The sequence below is a fragment of the Nothobranchius furzeri genome, chromosome 17 (assembly GCF_043380555.1).
Source record: "Nothobranchius furzeri strain GRZ-AD chromosome 17, NfurGRZ-RIMD1, whole genome shotgun sequence".
NCBI lineage: Eukaryota > Metazoa > Chordata > Actinopteri > Cyprinodontiformes > Nothobranchiidae > Nothobranchius > Nothobranchius furzeri.
The window spans coordinates 56,719,160-56,736,118 of record NC_091757.1 but is presented as its reverse complement, the minus strand read 5'-3'; the positions used below and the strand labels follow the sequence as shown (position 1 = coordinate 56,736,118).

The 16,959-nt window shown below is 42.9% G+C and overlaps 1 protein-coding gene across 3 annotated transcripts; it reads right to left on the bottom strand.

Annotated features, from left to right (window-relative positions):
• Positions 1-259: 259 nt before the first annotated feature.
• Positions 260-16,289, bottom strand: LOC107394299 (bifunctional methylenetetrahydrofolate dehydrogenase/cyclohydrolase 2, mitochondrial). 3 transcript variants are annotated; one of them, XM_054731665.2, is made up of 8 exons: positions 16,113-16,289; positions 15,285-15,469; positions 11,077-11,199; positions 10,852-11,004; positions 10,586-10,693; positions 2,841-2,933; positions 2,640-2,765; positions 260-2,534 (listed from the first exon to the last, which is right to left on the bottom strand). In XM_054731665.2, the coding sequence occupies exons 1-8, from the start codon at positions 16,253-16,255 to the stop codon at positions 2,419-2,421; spliced, it is 1,047 nt and encodes a 348-aa protein (XP_054587640.2). In that variant the 5' UTR covers positions 16,256-16,289; the 3' UTR covers positions 260-2,418. The 3 variants fall into 3 exon arrangements, with proteins under 3 accessions (XP_054587640.2, XP_070402333.1, XP_070402334.1); XM_070546232.1 differs by lacking the exon at positions 16,113-16,289 and adding an exon at positions 15,564-16,004; XM_070546233.1 differs by lacking the exon at positions 16,113-16,289 and adding an exon at positions 15,861-15,999.
• Between the last annotated feature and the right edge of the window lie 670 nt (positions 16,290-16,959).

The following is a 16,959-nucleotide window of genomic DNA, read 5'->3' as shown; positions in this document are numbered from 1 at the left end:
AATATTTCATAAAATGAGATTCCCATTCTGCAAATGGAAACATATATAAAGTAACTCCACTAGAGCTTTGTGGAGAAAATCATAATAGAGACTTTTAAATCCAGAACTTCTACACCTTCCCGTAGATGTCCTGCACTATCACACATCTCTTTTGACACGGTGGATCCATGCTTGACACTGCAGTGGCATGACATGCATCATCCAGGGTCTGCAGAAGGGATACCTGCTATTCCAGACCACAGTTTCCACCTCTACATAGAAGAAAATGACAGGAAACGAGAATATGGAGTTAAGTACAAGATGGTGAACTTGGCACAGGGCTGCAGTTGTGCATGGTGGGTGTAACATGACATGTACAGCACAGACATCTCTGCAGGTAAGAGTTATCATCTAGAAAGGCATCAGAGGTCCACGTGTCACAGCGCTGCCATCTGATACTTCAGCAATGACCGCCAGGCAGTCGTCTTCACTAATAACTAATAATAAGTGCAGTGGCCACTTTTAAAGCACATTTGAAAACACACCTGTATTCTTTGGCATTGTAGACGGGCTATTTTGCAATCAGGTGACCTGGGTTTTTCTCATGTCTTTTGAAGTTTTAATCTGTGACACCTTATCTTCTGTTTTCAGTTCCTTGAGGGTTTTAATATTTTATGATGCTTTGTGAACTTTTGAATTTCATTTTGTTCGTTTTTATTATCATTCCTGTTGTGCAGCCCTTTGGGCTAACAATGCTGTCATTTAAATGCGTTATATAAGTAAAGGTTGACTTGACTTGACCAGACCAACACACACGCACACGCACACGCACACGCACACACACACACACACACACACACACACACACACACACACACACACACACACACACACACACGTCAGATCAAAATTGCATCCTCGATTGTGGGTTTTGTTGCTAGATTTATGAAAGAAGGACGAACAAGCATGATTGTGTAAAGCTGTCATAATGCTTACAAAACCTGAAACGTGATGGGGTTGGCTTCTTCTGTTTACATCATCAGTGGACCAGGAGCAGGTATCATGATGGAAACGACACCATCTAGTGGTCTAATATTATTAAACGTGCTTTACACCTGAAAGACGAGCATCCTAACTGTACTGCAGTTTATTATTCTCTATTTTAATGAAACATTTAATGCTTAAATTCTGGATGTTACATACATTTTTTGTAAATTATTGTTATAAAGGCTGTAGAAATACATTTATTTGAATATTGTGACTTTGGTTTAATATTTAATGTTTTTAGCTGCAGGTGAGGGTTAGCCCTAACCCTCACCTGCAGCTGCAGGACAAGTCAGAAGCTGTAAAACACAGACCAGCATGTTTTAATGGATCTTAGTTTATTCATCAGCTGGCACAGAACAGAACCAGCTCTCTGGTGGGTGTTGGTGTGGAGATCCACCAGTAACTCGCCTTTCACCTGGTTTCTATCTGCAAACATCACATCTCCTGTGAGTCTCAGACTTTTCTACAACGCCCCAAGGTGCTTCACAACAAAATCAGTCATTCACCCATTCACACACTGCTGGGGATGAGCTACCATGTAGCTACAGCTGCCCTGGGACGCACTGACAGGAGAGGCTGCAGAGCACAGGCGCCACCGGTCCCTCCGACCACCACCAGCAGGCGAGGGGGGTTAAGTGTCTTGCCCAACGACACAACAGGATTGAACCTGCAACCTTCCGATTATTGGACGACCTGCTCTACCTCCTGAGCTTCTGCTGTCCCCATTTCTAATTTGTATTTTTATGTCTGCTGTAGAGACCCGTTTCCCTTACAAACCTGAATACGCTTCAGAAGTGACTTCATTTGTCACTAAAAACTAAAATCTTGTTGCTGCTTTTTGCAAATTAAACCAAACTTCCAGTTAAGTGTCCAAGCAGATCTGGCACTGAGTCAACCGTTAGGTGCAGCGCTTCCAAAGAGCGTATCGATGAGTGGAAATCAGGAAAAACAATCCAGGAAGAGACGGCGGCGGCGGCACGGACGTATTTTTATTTCATTTAGTTGTTTTACAGATATTCTGGACTGTTGCTTAGCAACGAACCAAAAATCTTCAGTAAAAAAATAGTAATCTAAAGTTTTAAAAACCCAAATTCTTGAATGAATAAATAATTAAACAACATAAATAAATAAATATATAAATAAATATGATACAAACACAGTTCATGTCAAGTAGATTTCCCAGCAGACGTGGAGTTTTGAACGTTTGGCAAATAAGTTTGTGTGTGTGTGTGTGTGTGTGTGTGTGTGTGTGTGTGTGTGTGTGTATGTATATATATATGTGTGTGTGTGTGTGTGTATATGTATATATGTATATATATATATATATATATATATATATATATATGTGTGTGTGTGTGTGTGTGCAGTATTATCTGTAAGGTGTGTGCTGTTTTAATGCATCAGTGCGTTTCTGGCTGCAGTCACGGTGTTTTTCATGAGCATGGCTACAGTCATCGGACCTACACCTCCAGGAACAGGAGTGATGAGCCCTGCCTTCGCCTTCACTCCTGTAACACACCAGAAATAAGACTCCGAGTTGAGGAATGCTACTTAAGCTGTTTTAATGACATCAACTCTGTAGGATCACAGAATCTTTATTGTTTTGCTTTTACCCTCAAAGTCGACATCCCCGATGAGCCGGACCTTTCCCGTGTTCCAGTCCTGGATGCGATTTATGCCCACGTCGATGACTGCTGCACCTTCTTTCACCATGTCAGCTGTGATCAGCCCAGGAACACCTGGAAACGGTTCGGTTTTGATGTGTTTAATCACATTAAAGTATGAAAATCTTCTCACTGGTTGCCTGAACTCACCTGCAGCTGCGATAACGATGTCGGCCAAGCTGGTGAGCTCTTTCAGCTGTTCCCTCGGGGTGCACCTGTGAGCGATGGTCACCGTGGCATCACCTGAAAGGTAAACAGGACCTTTAGGGAAAGTCCAGCCTCATCTTTCTTCTGTTACAGACATTCATTCTTCACACGGACACTGATGGAAAGGAAGCGCCTCTTCAACAACAGCAATGGAGGACTTGCTGAATGTAGTGCTGCTGCGTCCTGTTGAGTCACGATCATGGACGTAATTTTGGGGGGGGACAGGGGGGACATGCCCCCCCACTTTTTCCAAAGTCAAGGTTTGACCCCTGCACTTTTTACCATCCAAAAACAATATTACGCTATATTAAATTGACACTAGTTGAGCTCTAGGACCAAGCAGAAAACAACCGTTTGTGTTGAAGCCTGTTTCCCATTAGAGCATACTGTAAAGATTCACCCCCCCCCCCCACACACACACACACACACACACAAACACACTCCGTGTCCCCCCCCCCCCACTTCTAAAGTGAAAATTACGTCCATGGTCACGATCAACAGGTAAACGCAGATTCCAGCCCCCTCAAAGCTGTGTTTAAAAAACAAGATGTGAGACACGAAACTAGCATCAGTCACCAGGAAGTTCTTCTAGATTATAGGGCTGCCCCTGAAAAATACCCTGTGGGCCGGCTTGTTCACAAACACGAGAGACACGAGCGTTCCTTTTACTGATGTTTAATGCGGTCTTGCGTCTTCTTTAACTTTACACCACATGAACACCGTAGAACTAATGAAAAAGCATAAATCATGTACAGATTAACACGTTAGTTGCCTTAAGTTAGCTAACATATGGAGTTTATAAATAAAGAATAAACATACCACTTTGGCCGCTAGTAGACAAGTCGGTAGACTTGAACACTTAACTTTCTTCTCAAATGTTCTTAATTGGCACAAATTTGTCCGGTCACAATGGAGCTCTGAAATTGAGTCAAACCCGGAAGTGACAAAAATTGCAGTTCCACCCTCATCCACTAGGGGCTGGTGTCAGAAGCGAGCAAATCCTCATTGACTCCCATGTTAAAAATACCAATTTGACAGCAGAAATAAACATGTTTACAGCCTGGTACCAAAACTTGTTTTTGGTTTAAATGATCTAGTTTACACTCATGACAACTCTGAGGGGGGTGAATTTTTTTCTCACTCTTCTGTTTAAGTGTATTAAAAGCCTAAAATTCTGTATAATTAATGAGCATCAGACCCACGTGACCACAGAGCTAGCTCCGTGGAAAGGCCTCAGTAGAGCCTCGGTCTGGCCTGGAAACTGTTCCGGGATTTTCAGTCTCTCAACTTAGACCTTTAGTTGTAGCGTTAGTGCGTTCTTTTTGGATATTATTTGTGCAATTGTTGGACAAAATGACTTGCTGTGGCATTAATTGCACTAATAGAGCGTCCAAGGAGTCTCCACTTCATTTTTTTTTTTGGTAAGTAAAATTATATTTATGTATTTTAGGTCACTGCCGAGCTGAGCTTAGATTTTAACATGTACTGTTTAACCATGAAATGTAAATGTAATAGGGTAAAACCCAGTGCATTTAACATAATGCTGCACTTCAGAAAATGGGTTGAAAAATAACATGTTGGTGGAGCTGGGTTCCCACTATCGGCTTGTGGAGCTCTCGGGAGACCGATGTTTTCCACCTGTTTCTCCCCTGGCTTCGCGGCTTCTGTCTGCTGCGCGGGCTGACGGCTTGTGGAGCTCTGGGATGGAAACCTTTCCACCCGGTTCTCCTCAGCGGCAGCTCTGCACAGTGGCGCTTGTCTGCTGTGCGGCTGCCGGCTTGTGGAGGTCTCAGAGACCTCTGTGTTCCACCCGGTTTTACCCAGCGGTCAGCCCGGCGTATCTCTGACTCAGAAGCTCTGGTGTTGTGCACAGTTAACTCCAGTTGTAGCTAGGTTGCTACCTCCGTTAGCTTAGCTCCCACCTCCGTGTTAGCTTTGGATTAGCTTCAGGCTAGCTTGTAGCTAGTTCGACCGGGATGTCGTCAGTTGATCCCAGCCTTACAGCCCCACCCTCAGCTCCACCTCTCTTTCATTTTGTGGAATTGTCTGGGCTTGACGGAACATGTGACACGGTCAAAATGGCGGTGGTGGCCACCTCCCATTTGGCCTCAAAAACGTGTTATTGGAGTCTATGGAAAGGAGATGTCCAGTAATATTTATGTCGATGGTTCGCATCAATAAAATCTCCGAAGCTACATCTTGTGGTGAAACCTTGAACATAAAAGTTGCTTAAACTACCTTTACACCCTGTAAGGTTTTTGTTCACTACACAGGACGGGACCATCTGGAGGGTCTTGTGTTTTTATCGGGATTTGCTGAGCAGCAACAGTGCAGACAACTGAAAACACATCCATCGTCTTTCTCTACAACTTTGAATGGTGTGACATGGTTAGAAATTTCACCACAAACTCCATAAAATCAAACGTGACCCTTTTAAAGAGATAGTTTACACACATTTTAATATATATGCAGTGGTATCTTGTAGGAATTAATGCCTTGTTAGTCGTATTCGGGGGGAAAAAAGCTCTGGTGCACTATTTCCAGGAACTAGAAGAGCTGTGGGCAGGTTTTGGAGTCTTATTTCCTGATATTTGGACATCTCACATCCAGTGTCCCATGCTGATATAACCAATGCCACTCTATCACTGACTCGGTGCAGAGACACGTAACGCCATTATGCATCGGCGACAGGCTCGCAGAGGGCGACGGAGACCTGTCCAAAATTTTAAACATCCGTTGAAAGTGACTGAGGCTGCAAGCTTGTGATTGGTCAGGACGCCGCTTCCTGTGTATTCGTAGCTCCGTTAAAAAGTTAACAGACATTTTGCGGCAGAAAAAGTTCAAAAATACGAACATTTTTTCACGCGTGACTGAAGGAGTCGAAAACACGAGCAAACGTGGACGGAAATGACGGGAAACGCGGGTTTAGAGGTGGCGACCGCATGAAGAGGTGGAGGAGAATGAAGGACACATTTGTCCGTGTTATAAAGTCTCAGAAATATATAAACACATTAGTAAATAATAATAATAATAATAATGCATTTTATTTAAAAGCGCCTTTCAAGGGACACGAGGACACTTTACAGCAATAAAACAACAAAGAAACCACGTTAAAAACAGCAAAAATCACAAAGAAGCCGAAAAATACAAACTAGATAATAAACTCAATGAAGATGGAAAAGGTGACACTAGCAGTGTGCCGTCTGGAGCAGGTGGGGTTTGGAGTCTAGATTTAAAGGAGGGGAGCGAGTCAGAGTTACGGATGGCTTGAGGGAGAGAATTCCAGAGATGGGGAGCAGAGCTGCTGAAGGCTCTGCTCCCCAAAGTGCTGAGACGGAAAGGTGGGACAGAGAGAGTGATAGAGGAGGATGATCTGAGGGAAGGGATGGGAGAGATGATGTGAATGAAGTCAGACAGGTAAGGGGGAGAACGGTTATGGATAGCTAGTTCTGGACCAGTTGGAGCTCATGGATGGACTTTTGTGGTAAACCAAATAGGAGTGAAGAGCAGTAGTCGGTTCTTGAGGTGACAAGGCTGTGAACACGTATGGAAGCAGAGTGGGGGGGTGAGAGAGGGGCGAAGGTGATTAATGTTTCGCAGGTGAAAGTAGGCAGACCGAGTGATGTTTTTGATGAAGGATTGAAATGAAAGAGTGGTGTCGAGGACGACACCCAGACTCTTAACCTGCAGGGAAGGAGAAGCAGAAGAGGAATCAACAGTGAGGGAGAAGCTGGGAGCTTTGGATAAGCTGGATTTGGTGCCAACTAAAAGGATTTCTGTTTTGTTGCTGTTAGGTTTGAAAAGATTTGTAGTGAACCAAGATTTAATTTCAGCTAGACAGGAAGAGAGGGAGGCGGGTGGAAGTGGAGATTTGGGTTTTAAGGAAAAGTAAAGCCGGGTGTCATCGGCAAATACACTATCGGGGACCGGATACACGAGAGTTATGGTGGCAGGATACCACAGAAAAAACAATACGCCCTCTGCTGTCCTGGCGGGGAATTACTTTGCAACACTCCGCTGCCTGAACAGAAGTTGGAATGTGAAAACCTTTCCGACACTCCGTGTGCGTCTCTCCACTGCGGAGCTCACAGAGAAGTGCCTTGAACTGAATTTATTAACAACTTACAAACAATTACCTGAAATTATTTTAAATTCATTGCTGCTTTGTCTAAAAGTTTCAGAGCATTAACTAATAGTCTTAAAATGAACTTTCACTTGAAAATACAGATTTTCAGAAAAGGCACTTGAGCCTTTTCTCCTGCAGCACTGGATTGTGGGTAATGCCCTTCACCCAAGTCCGCATCACTGCAGACTTGAACCAAGGGTGCAAAAGGGGCGTGATTATGGGCTTAAATAAGGGCCATAATGTTTGTGTAGTTAAAAGAAAAATTTGAAATTGAAAATATGTAAACTGAAAGCAAAAGTCACATTTTTAGAGTGAACTTTGAAAAAGAAAGACTTGGATTTAAAATAAAATCAAACGTTTGGAATATTTGTAAGAACTGAAACCCCAATGGTATTTTTATTTAGAATTTTTCTGAGTAAACTTTACTAAAGAATTTTTAGTAATTTTTTTTTAATTATTGTTTTTTTAAAAATCCATTCAGTCTCAGATTCCATTTTTTTCACATTCAGATCTTTTTAATTAATGTACAAAAAATTTCTTCAGGTTCAGATTTTTCTTTCAGCTTCAGATTTTTTTTTTCACTTTCGGATCTGTATTTTTCAGTTACAGACTTTTGGCCCTGTTTTGGCCTGGTGGGCGTGGCTACACAGAGAGGGGCGGGGAATCATGAGTGACAGCAGGCCGCTGGAGGCTGAAGACGGCCCATTTTTCATGTTGCCTTCAGGAAACCTGGGAATAAACACAATTTATCAAACACCTCCTGCACTGTATTATTTGATAATGGTTAGATAACATGTCATGCATAACTGCTTAAACTCAGTTACTAAAGCTCTTTCAATCAGTAATGTGTACAAATTACGCAGTGACTGATCAATTATGAGAAGTTTTCCCAACTACTACGTGAGAAGTAGTAGAAGTTAGGCACGGACAGACAGGGAAGTTGTCCGGGGCGGCATTTTTTCATGACACAAAAGGGACGCACAAGCGCTGAGTAAAAAAATTAAAAAGAAAGAAATCTGTGCCGCACCGAGGTTTTCTATTCTATCTGTCATATCACAGAGTCTGGATTGGAAACAACAAGTTGGCGCCCCCTGCAGCTGCAGGCGCTCCTGCTGACTGAGAGGGTTCAGGTGCACTGTGTGTGTATGAAGAAGAGGAAGGGGAGGGGCGCGGCGGGGGAATTCACCTCTGGGTCTTTCCCAAATGAAATGAGCGGGTAGGGGCTGAATCAACTGTATTAACATGGCTAAAGTCAATCACATCTTGATGTTCTTCCATTTAACACACGTTTCATTCATAATATCATAAACACAGGCCTATCATTCTTTCAGGTTTTTCTGAATTGTGTGAAATGGCCGAATAAAAAAAAGTCCTGACTAAAGGAAACTTATTGAGTCAAGAGCCAAACAGAAGAGATGAACATGAAAAAGCTAAAACCACCAGCCGCATTGTGGGGGCCTGGGAAAGACCCAGAGGTGAATTCCCCCGCCGCACCCCTCCCCTTCCTCTTCTTCATACACACACGGTGCACCCACCTGAACCCTCTCAGTCAGCAGGAGCGCCTGCAGCTGCAGGGGGCGCCAACTTGCTGTTTCCAATCCAGACTCTGTGATATGACAGATTGAATATAAACCTCGGTGCGGCGCAGATTTCTTTCTTTTTATTTTTTTACTCAGCGCTTGTGCGTCCCTTTTGTGTCATGAAAAAATGCCGCCCCGGACAACTGCCCTGTCTGACCGTGCCTAAAACTGCTACTGATTTCACCATGAAAATTAAATAAAAAAACAGAATAGCCGAAAATGAATCTTACTTTTAACCGTAACAATAGCCACTTCGTAAATTCTTAGCATTCACAGACTGCAGTGTAACTTTTCCAAACTTAAACACTCACCTGACTGTTCGCACCAGCAGTGTTGTTGGATGACGACGCCATCGTTCCCTGAGGCACAACAGCAGCACCCATGTATGCTACTTTGAGAGCATGGGAAATGATCACTTCTCACGTAGTGGTTGGGAAAACTTCTCATAATTGATCAGTCACTGTGTAATTTGTACACATTACTGATTGAAAGAGCTTTAGTAACTGAGTTTAAGCGGTTATGCATGACATGTTATCGAACCATTATCAAATAATACAGTGCAGGAGGTGTTTGATAAATTGTGTTTATTCCCAGGTTTCCTGAAGGCAACATGAAAAATGGGCCGTCTTCAGCCTCCAGCAGCCTGCTGTCACTCATGATTCCCCGCCCCTCTCTGTGTAGCCACGCCCACCAGGCCAAAACAGGGCCAAAAGTCTGTAACTGAAAAATACAGATCCGAAAGTGAAAAAAAAAAAATCTGAAGCTGAAAGAAAAATCTGAACCTGAAGAATTTTTTTGTACATTAATTTAAAGGATCTGAATGTGAAAAAATTTAATCTGAGACTGAATGGATTTTTAAAAAAACAATAATTAAAAAAAAATTACTGAAAATTATTTAGTAAAGTTTACTCAGAAAAATTCTAAATAAAAATATCATTGGGGTTTCAGTTCTTACAAATATTCCAAACGTTTGATTTTATTTTAAATCCAAGTCTTTCTTTTTCAAAGTTCACTCTAAAAATGTGACTTTTGCTTTCAGTTTACATATTTTCAATTTCAAATTTTTCTTTTAACTACACAAACATTTTGGCCCTTATTTAAGCCCATACGTGATCAGCTTCCACACTTGAGAATCGGGACATCTTACGCGCTCACACCCCTGGTATTGGAATTGGGCCTGTGACACAGATCTGTCAGAAGCTAATGCAGGAGATCGGTGTAGGAGACTATTTTCATGTTCAGCCTGCATTAAAAACTCAAAGTGACAAATTTAAATCAGAAATAATAATTAATAACTGGTTTCTCAGTGAAGTACCACTTTAAAATATGTCTCACATCCAAAACAGGAAACATTCATGTGATTTGAACCAGACATCGGTATAAAAGCAGGAAAAGCCAGGAGCATCAAAAATCCCACTCTAAAAGGTTCCTTGTTGCTTCGTTTGAATGAGTTTGCATCACATAAACAAGTTCCTGCAGAGATTGTGACATCATACACCTGCGTTACTCAGAAACGACCCGATGTCACCAAGCTGACAACCAAAAACATGTGACTCGTGTTTGATTGATTTATAAATAGTGACTTGGAGCTAACAGGACATTTCATTTCCCTTCAGGTCTCATCTCATTTTTTTCTCTCTTGGGATAAAAATCCTGGGAATGAAAGGGTGGGATGAACTAAGGAATCTGATGTGTGAACTTGTTGAGACTGCTACAGACTGTGTGTAGGACTCCCATGTAAAAAGACTCAAAACGACAACAAAAAAACCTAAAAAGATTCCTCTTGAGCTTATTCTTAAATGTAGAACAGCAGGAACCACAGCTGCAGTTTTCGTTTCATTACAAAAATGCATCAAACGCTCTCCAAAGAAAAAAAAGGTTGGTGCAATCCTGCACTCTTATTCTGATCACCATGCTAGTAGTTTTACGGTGCTGAAAAACAGCAATCGCACGGATAAACCCACACACACACCTTCTCTTACCTCCTGGGCGTTCGTGGTGGCGGTCGGTATGCAGCAGCATTGCAATGGGCATTCCAACATTTTTGGAGCGACCGGCAACCAGCACATTCTTTCCCACAGTCTCAATGCCTGCACAAAAACATGTTTTCTGTAAAAAACAATCCTTTTTTCCATCTTTTTTACTCCTCACTTCATTTCTAACAGTTTATAAGAGCGTCGCCAGAGCTTCACTGCCCTCTAGAGGGTATTTTTTGCAACAAACATAAGGTGTTAAACAAGATGTTTACCTGCTCTTTTGATGATCTCCCAGACAGCTGCAGGTGTTGCAGGTACCATGGATCTCTGGTCCAGGCACAGCTTCCCAATATTCACGATGTGGAAACCATCAACATCCTTCTCTGGAGCAATGGCGTTGCATACAGCTCGTTCATTGATGTGGCCTAAAGAAACCAGAATGGGTTGAATGGTGTCAGCGTGGTAAACTAAATCTACAGCGTGCCACGTTTGTTTACCTGGAAGAGGCAGCTGCACCAAAAGGCCACTGACCCTCCAATCACGGTTCATTTTGTCAATCAGCTCCAGCAACTCTTCCTGGGACACGGAGCCAGGCCGAACCACCGTGTCACTGGAAATACCTGTAAAGAGCAATGGCGAGCATGCCCAACAGTTAACCACATGCATGTTGTATGATGTAATGCAACATTTTAAGGACGATGGGTTTTTTAAACTAGGGGTAGACCAATATATCAGTCGGCCAACTGACTGTGCACAAAAAACGCTCATTTCCTGGTTCTGAAAGGAAGTATGTGTTGGTCATTTCTGGCTAGGATTAAGCTAATGAAAATATATAGTAAACAAGGATCAATTAAGATATTTAATTGTAAAATTTTGCTTTGATTGGCATGTCTGTGTTGATATGCGTGAGCATGTGTGTGTATCAGCCTACTCCCCACCCCCTTAATGGAAATGAATGAAAGTAAGTAGATGTAGCAGCTAGAAAACAGGAGAATAGCAGCGCACGTTTCCACTCACTTACATAACAGTTATCCATTAATGTCAGAAAATGATAAAAATGTAAAACTCGCCTTGTATTAAAGGGACTTTACGGACTTTTGAATTTTTATGCTCGTGATTGCCCCCTCAGGCCAAAAGTAAAACGGCAGCTTCAATAGTAGGCTCGTGCACGAGGCGCGCATGCTGTACGTGCACACTCCTTAACGAAAATAAAAGCTGAGACAGTGTGTGTGCACACTCCTTAACGAAAATAAAAGCTGAGACAGTGTGTGTGTGTGTGTGTGTGTGTGTGTGTGTGTGTGTGTGTGTGTGTGTGTGTGTGTGTGTGTGTGTCCCAGAGGACAGAGGACAGGAGAACACGCAGCTAATTAATTAAATAATTTGGTTCTGTACCTTTCTCTTCAGCACAGCCGACAAAGGTTTATGATGGGTCAGTCCTCCTGCATGCTCAGATCATTCCCTTCCCTTGCTTGAAAAATTGTTCCAAAATGAAAGTTGAACCCACATCTTTTTTATCTGTGAATTCAATGCCGTTCGGCGAGTCTCAAATAAAAATTTGGGCATCTTACTGTAAAAAAATATACCATTAATGTAAAAAAGAAACTATGTTCACATCGAGAATTGAGCCCGGGTCTTCAACACGAGAGCCCAATGTCTTACTAGGCGAGCTAAAGCGCCAGCGACATCCTTTGTATCTGTAACATTTATATCCTTGATGGCAGCTGAAACAACGTTCAAAGAACGGTTCGGAGTGAAAATGGCTATTTTGTTGCTAATTTGCAGGAAATATCTAGAAGAAAGTTCTACAGAAAGTAGCTAAGGGTCCTCAGAAATGTAGCTAGCTTTGTCACTAGGCGTTAGGAACAGCGACAAAGTGGCACTGCCTCTCTCTCTGCTGCTAAAGCTACGGATAGCAAATGCTACGGGCGATGCCTGAGCGTGAACGCGCATGAAGCAGCCTGCTCGACCCGAGCATCTCTCTTTTTCTGTGATTTTACAGAAAAACAGGCGATCACAGTTAAAATGCCAGGGCTCATTCTACAGGACCAGGGCATTGCAGGAGAATGTATGAAGAAGACATTTATTATTTCTATACATGTTTTGACTGTCACACTTCCTTATAGTCCCTTTAAAAGGTAAAACACAAGTTATGTACACAAGACTTATGTCTTTCTTGCCACCAGCTCCAGCGGATTGTCCTGTTTAATAAGCACCCCAGTTGTGTGAGCATGCTCTCCAAGCTCCAGCCCCACACTCGTCTGATCACCAAACGTCTGTAAAGGACCCCGGATAATAACAACAAAGTACATCCGCTATGCTTACTACCAAATAAAGGGCTTTAGTGGCATTTAATGCCTTATTTAGAGGCTGCACTGCTGCCACAACAACTCCCATTACGCCGATCGTTGATGGATATTTCTCAGACTCTAAACAGCACCAAACTTCTCTGGGTGAGTAAATGAACATATTGCATAGTACAAATAAGGTCCAGGTAGGAAAAAAAATGCTGTTACTGTTTAATAATATTACAATGCGTTTGTCTTGCCCCTGTTAATCAGGTTAGCACAGCTGCGTTGTGTACTCACCCTCATAGCAGTCCACATACTGGGATATGTACAATTTGAATCCCTTTATCGTTTGTTTTGTGAAGCGGTTAAAAAAGTGTCGACAATATATCACATTGGCATCACTGTGAAGATGACAGGAAGTACCACGGCTCTCCAGAGTTCAGCAACCGGCACTAGTGTTTGCCATCGCGGACAGGGTCAATATATTGGGCTGACATTTGCCATTTTTTATACATTGGCATCAGTCGATATTTGTTCTTAGCAAAGCCAATTTAAAGTCAGGCACATCCTCAGGCAGCCTGGTAGTGTTGCATAATTTAAATGTATATTATGTTCACTAATAAAATATGCATCATAAATACTCTGAATTAACTTTATTTAGGTGTCTGGCTTTAACACTGAACAAAGCACAAACTGATTCAGCTTCAGAAATTTTGTGCATCAACTGATGTTAACAACATTTTAGCATTAAAATAAGGTGGAAAATGTCTAGATATTGGGCATAAAAATCATCCCATAAAAATCACCAGTGCATATGGGTATCGGCAATAGAAAAGCCAATATCTGTCACCAGTGGCGGCTGGCCAGTAGAGGGCGATAGGGCGCCGCCCTCCCAGTTTCCCCAGTGTTTTAAATTTTTATTTAAAAAAATAAGTAAATAAAATTAACAATAATCACATATTCTAAGTTAATTGTGTGTTTTGTAACAAAAATAGATCATACATATATATATCTATATTGGTCTCTGCCGATCTCTGCCGAGCGGTGGAGGCTGTGTGCTGTGTTTCAATCGCCCAAACAGGACGAGACCAGCTGTCCAATTGCTGACAAGAAAATCAAAGGGTAGGAATGGGAATGTATCCAATCAGCGTCGACGTTGTTTCAGAACGTTTCAGAAGCATGATGGGCGATAGAGCTACCGCCAAGGCTTTCGTTGGTGTTCGGTAGAACTCGGAGAGTCTCGTGACGCAGATGTAATGGACGCCAGTGAGCCTACAACCAGGATACCGGATCTCAGCAGCCACTGAATTCAGTTCGGTCTCTTCTCCAGTATCCGTTCGAGAGGAGAACTATGGTGGAAAAACTTAATGTCAAAGAGCTTGGACCAGATCAGCCCGACGTAAAGATAAGCCAGCAGGAGGAGGAGAGAGGTAAACTGTACACACGAGGCTTCTGGGAAGGCTTGGCTAGCTGGATGCGATCACGCTAATGCGTTATTTTGCTTTCCGTGTTTGTTATTCAAAACGACGGTGACAGATGAGGCAAGGATGAGTCAGGAGTTACGGACATGAAACATTTTCCTGAGAAGGTGAAGAAACATGAGTTATCCCGGTCACACATGGACAACACGGTGAAGCTAGCTATGCTAGGCAGAGCTAACATTGCCATGCAGCTAGAGACGAGCACAGGCTTGCAGTGAAGAAACACAATGAAGAAGTGGATCAGAACCGGCACATTTTGTCCAAGAGAGAGATGTCAACACAATGTATGAGCACAAGGATGACCTCCTCAGATGTTTCCAGATGATCAGAGGCTCGGATGACTTTGATCCAGTCACTGAGAGAGAGGCAGGAGGCTTTGTGAGAATGCTGGAGGAAGAAGATTTCGGCTTTCTGCTGGCATTGTGTCACAAGATCATGCCACATGTGGACATGCTGTTCAACCAGCTGCAGAAGAGGAACATTGACTCCGTCTACATCACAGGGGTCATCCAGAGCTTCACCAACAGCATGCAAAAGATCAGGTACATACTTGTTCATTTAATATTATTGTGATGAAATTCTCCAGTATGTTAGTTTCACAAACAGTAATGTGGATGTGGACCATATATGGTCGTGTTATTTTATGTGCAATTTAATGCAGTATTTTTCAACCTTGGTCTGCAAGGCAGCGTGCCAATAGTCAGACACACCTGGATTAATCAGTTTGTCCAATGATGTAAGACAGGAAATAAAAGAGCTGTGCTTAATTCAGGAAATAGTGGAGTTGTGCACAAAGCTCAGAAAGCACAAGTTTAAAAAAAAAAAATAGCACAGCCCCACCAAAAATATTTTTCACCAGCCGCCACTGTCGGTCACCCTCTACTTGCAACCCAATTCTGGCCTAAAAGAATAATAATAGTTAAGTTTGTTTCTGACCCAAGATGCTGGCTGCCCGGGTCTTGTTCCTAACGTAGGCGCGGCTGGCCGGGTCATCTCCCACCAAGACCACTCCAAGGTGGGGTCTCGGGTTTCCCTGAGCCACGAGCTCCTCCACATCCCGTTGGGTCTCTCTGTGAATCTGTCGAGCCAACTCTGTTCCCGAAATCACCACAGCTGCACACCTGGGGGAGTGGAGCGATGACAGAAACCAGCATTAATGGATCACTGTTGAACATGAACAATATAAGCTGATGAGATAAATGGCACCAAAAATACATTTTAACATATTTCAGTTGTTTCATCACCAGATTCATTAAAAATGTCCTCGCCAATGTTTAGTGCTACTATTTCCTCACTAGTATTGGTGGAATTATCCGGGTTTTTGTTTCCATGGTAACGTTTAAAATGTGCGTTTGTGCAGCAAAACTACACGATGTACATCAAGTAACGAGCTGACAGCACCGGTGTAGTGCCGAAAACTGTACCCTCCCGTGATTACATCCCCCTGCCTTTCCAACAAGATTAACTCAAACGCTGCGCGTTCTTATGAGCAAACGTACTGAGTTACTTAACTCCGACACGTCTGTCAACATCGTCGTTTGAAGAAAACTCAAATTCTGTATCTTTTATTCGTTTAACCGGCGCGCTCTACCGACGGTGACATCCGCTGTCAATCACCATCTTCTGCCACGTGACTCTACGTTCTGCCACGTGACTCTACGTTCTGCCACGTGACGCTACGTGCAGTCCACCGGCGCCCGAACGTGACGTCGCTCCTCTAAACCGGTTAACTACGGAAAGTCTTTGAACTGTGGCCCCCTTTACCTCCACGCGGAAACATGTAGGGGTCTCCGCTGAGCCTCGTGTTTTCCGCGTGTCCGCAGCTTGGTGGGGCAGCGGTGATGGTGGGCGGTTAACGAGCCGCAAATCCTGAAGGAGGAGCGTAGAGGTGTAACGGATGCCGCCATATTCGTGTGCTTGACGTAGGGCGTGCGTAGGTACGCAGAGAGGTGGCGTTGCTTTAGGATGTGAGTTTATCTGCTGAGTGGAAGGAAAGTTGTGTTGTGGAAGATGTAAAGTGTGTTACTAGCGTTACCTCGGAGGCAGCAACAGTTTTACTCATGTGCACGGACCTGTCGAAGCCACAAATGTAAGAAATAAAAGAAATAAATTAACATTTTGGGCATTCAAAAATTTTTCTCATTGGATGGAGTCCCGCGAGGTCAGATGTCAAAATATATCTGCGATCAGTGTTTCCCAATGTTGGGGTTGGGACCCCACTGAGGGTCACCAAGAACTGCACAGGGGGTCTCGAGACAATTTTCAGAAATCAGAATAGAACTGAAAAACAACTGACTGAATATTTCTATCATGATCATTACAATAACTAAACTAAATGGTCATAAATTGATTTAAGTGATTATAAGCTGAAGTGTTTTTCTTTGTGTCCAGAATAATTAAAGTTTATAAGCATGTTGGTATTGTCAGATCAGAGAAATCTGGAGTTACTATTGCTTTTACGATCGTCTAGCGCTGGGAAGCCACTGTCTTAGATCGCTAATGAGTGATTGGGTGAGTGTGTTCTTGTGAATGACAACATGTTTGGGTAAAACACTCTTTTAGTCTTTAATTTCCAGTCAGACAGTTCAAACCCTTGTTTATAGTAAATAAA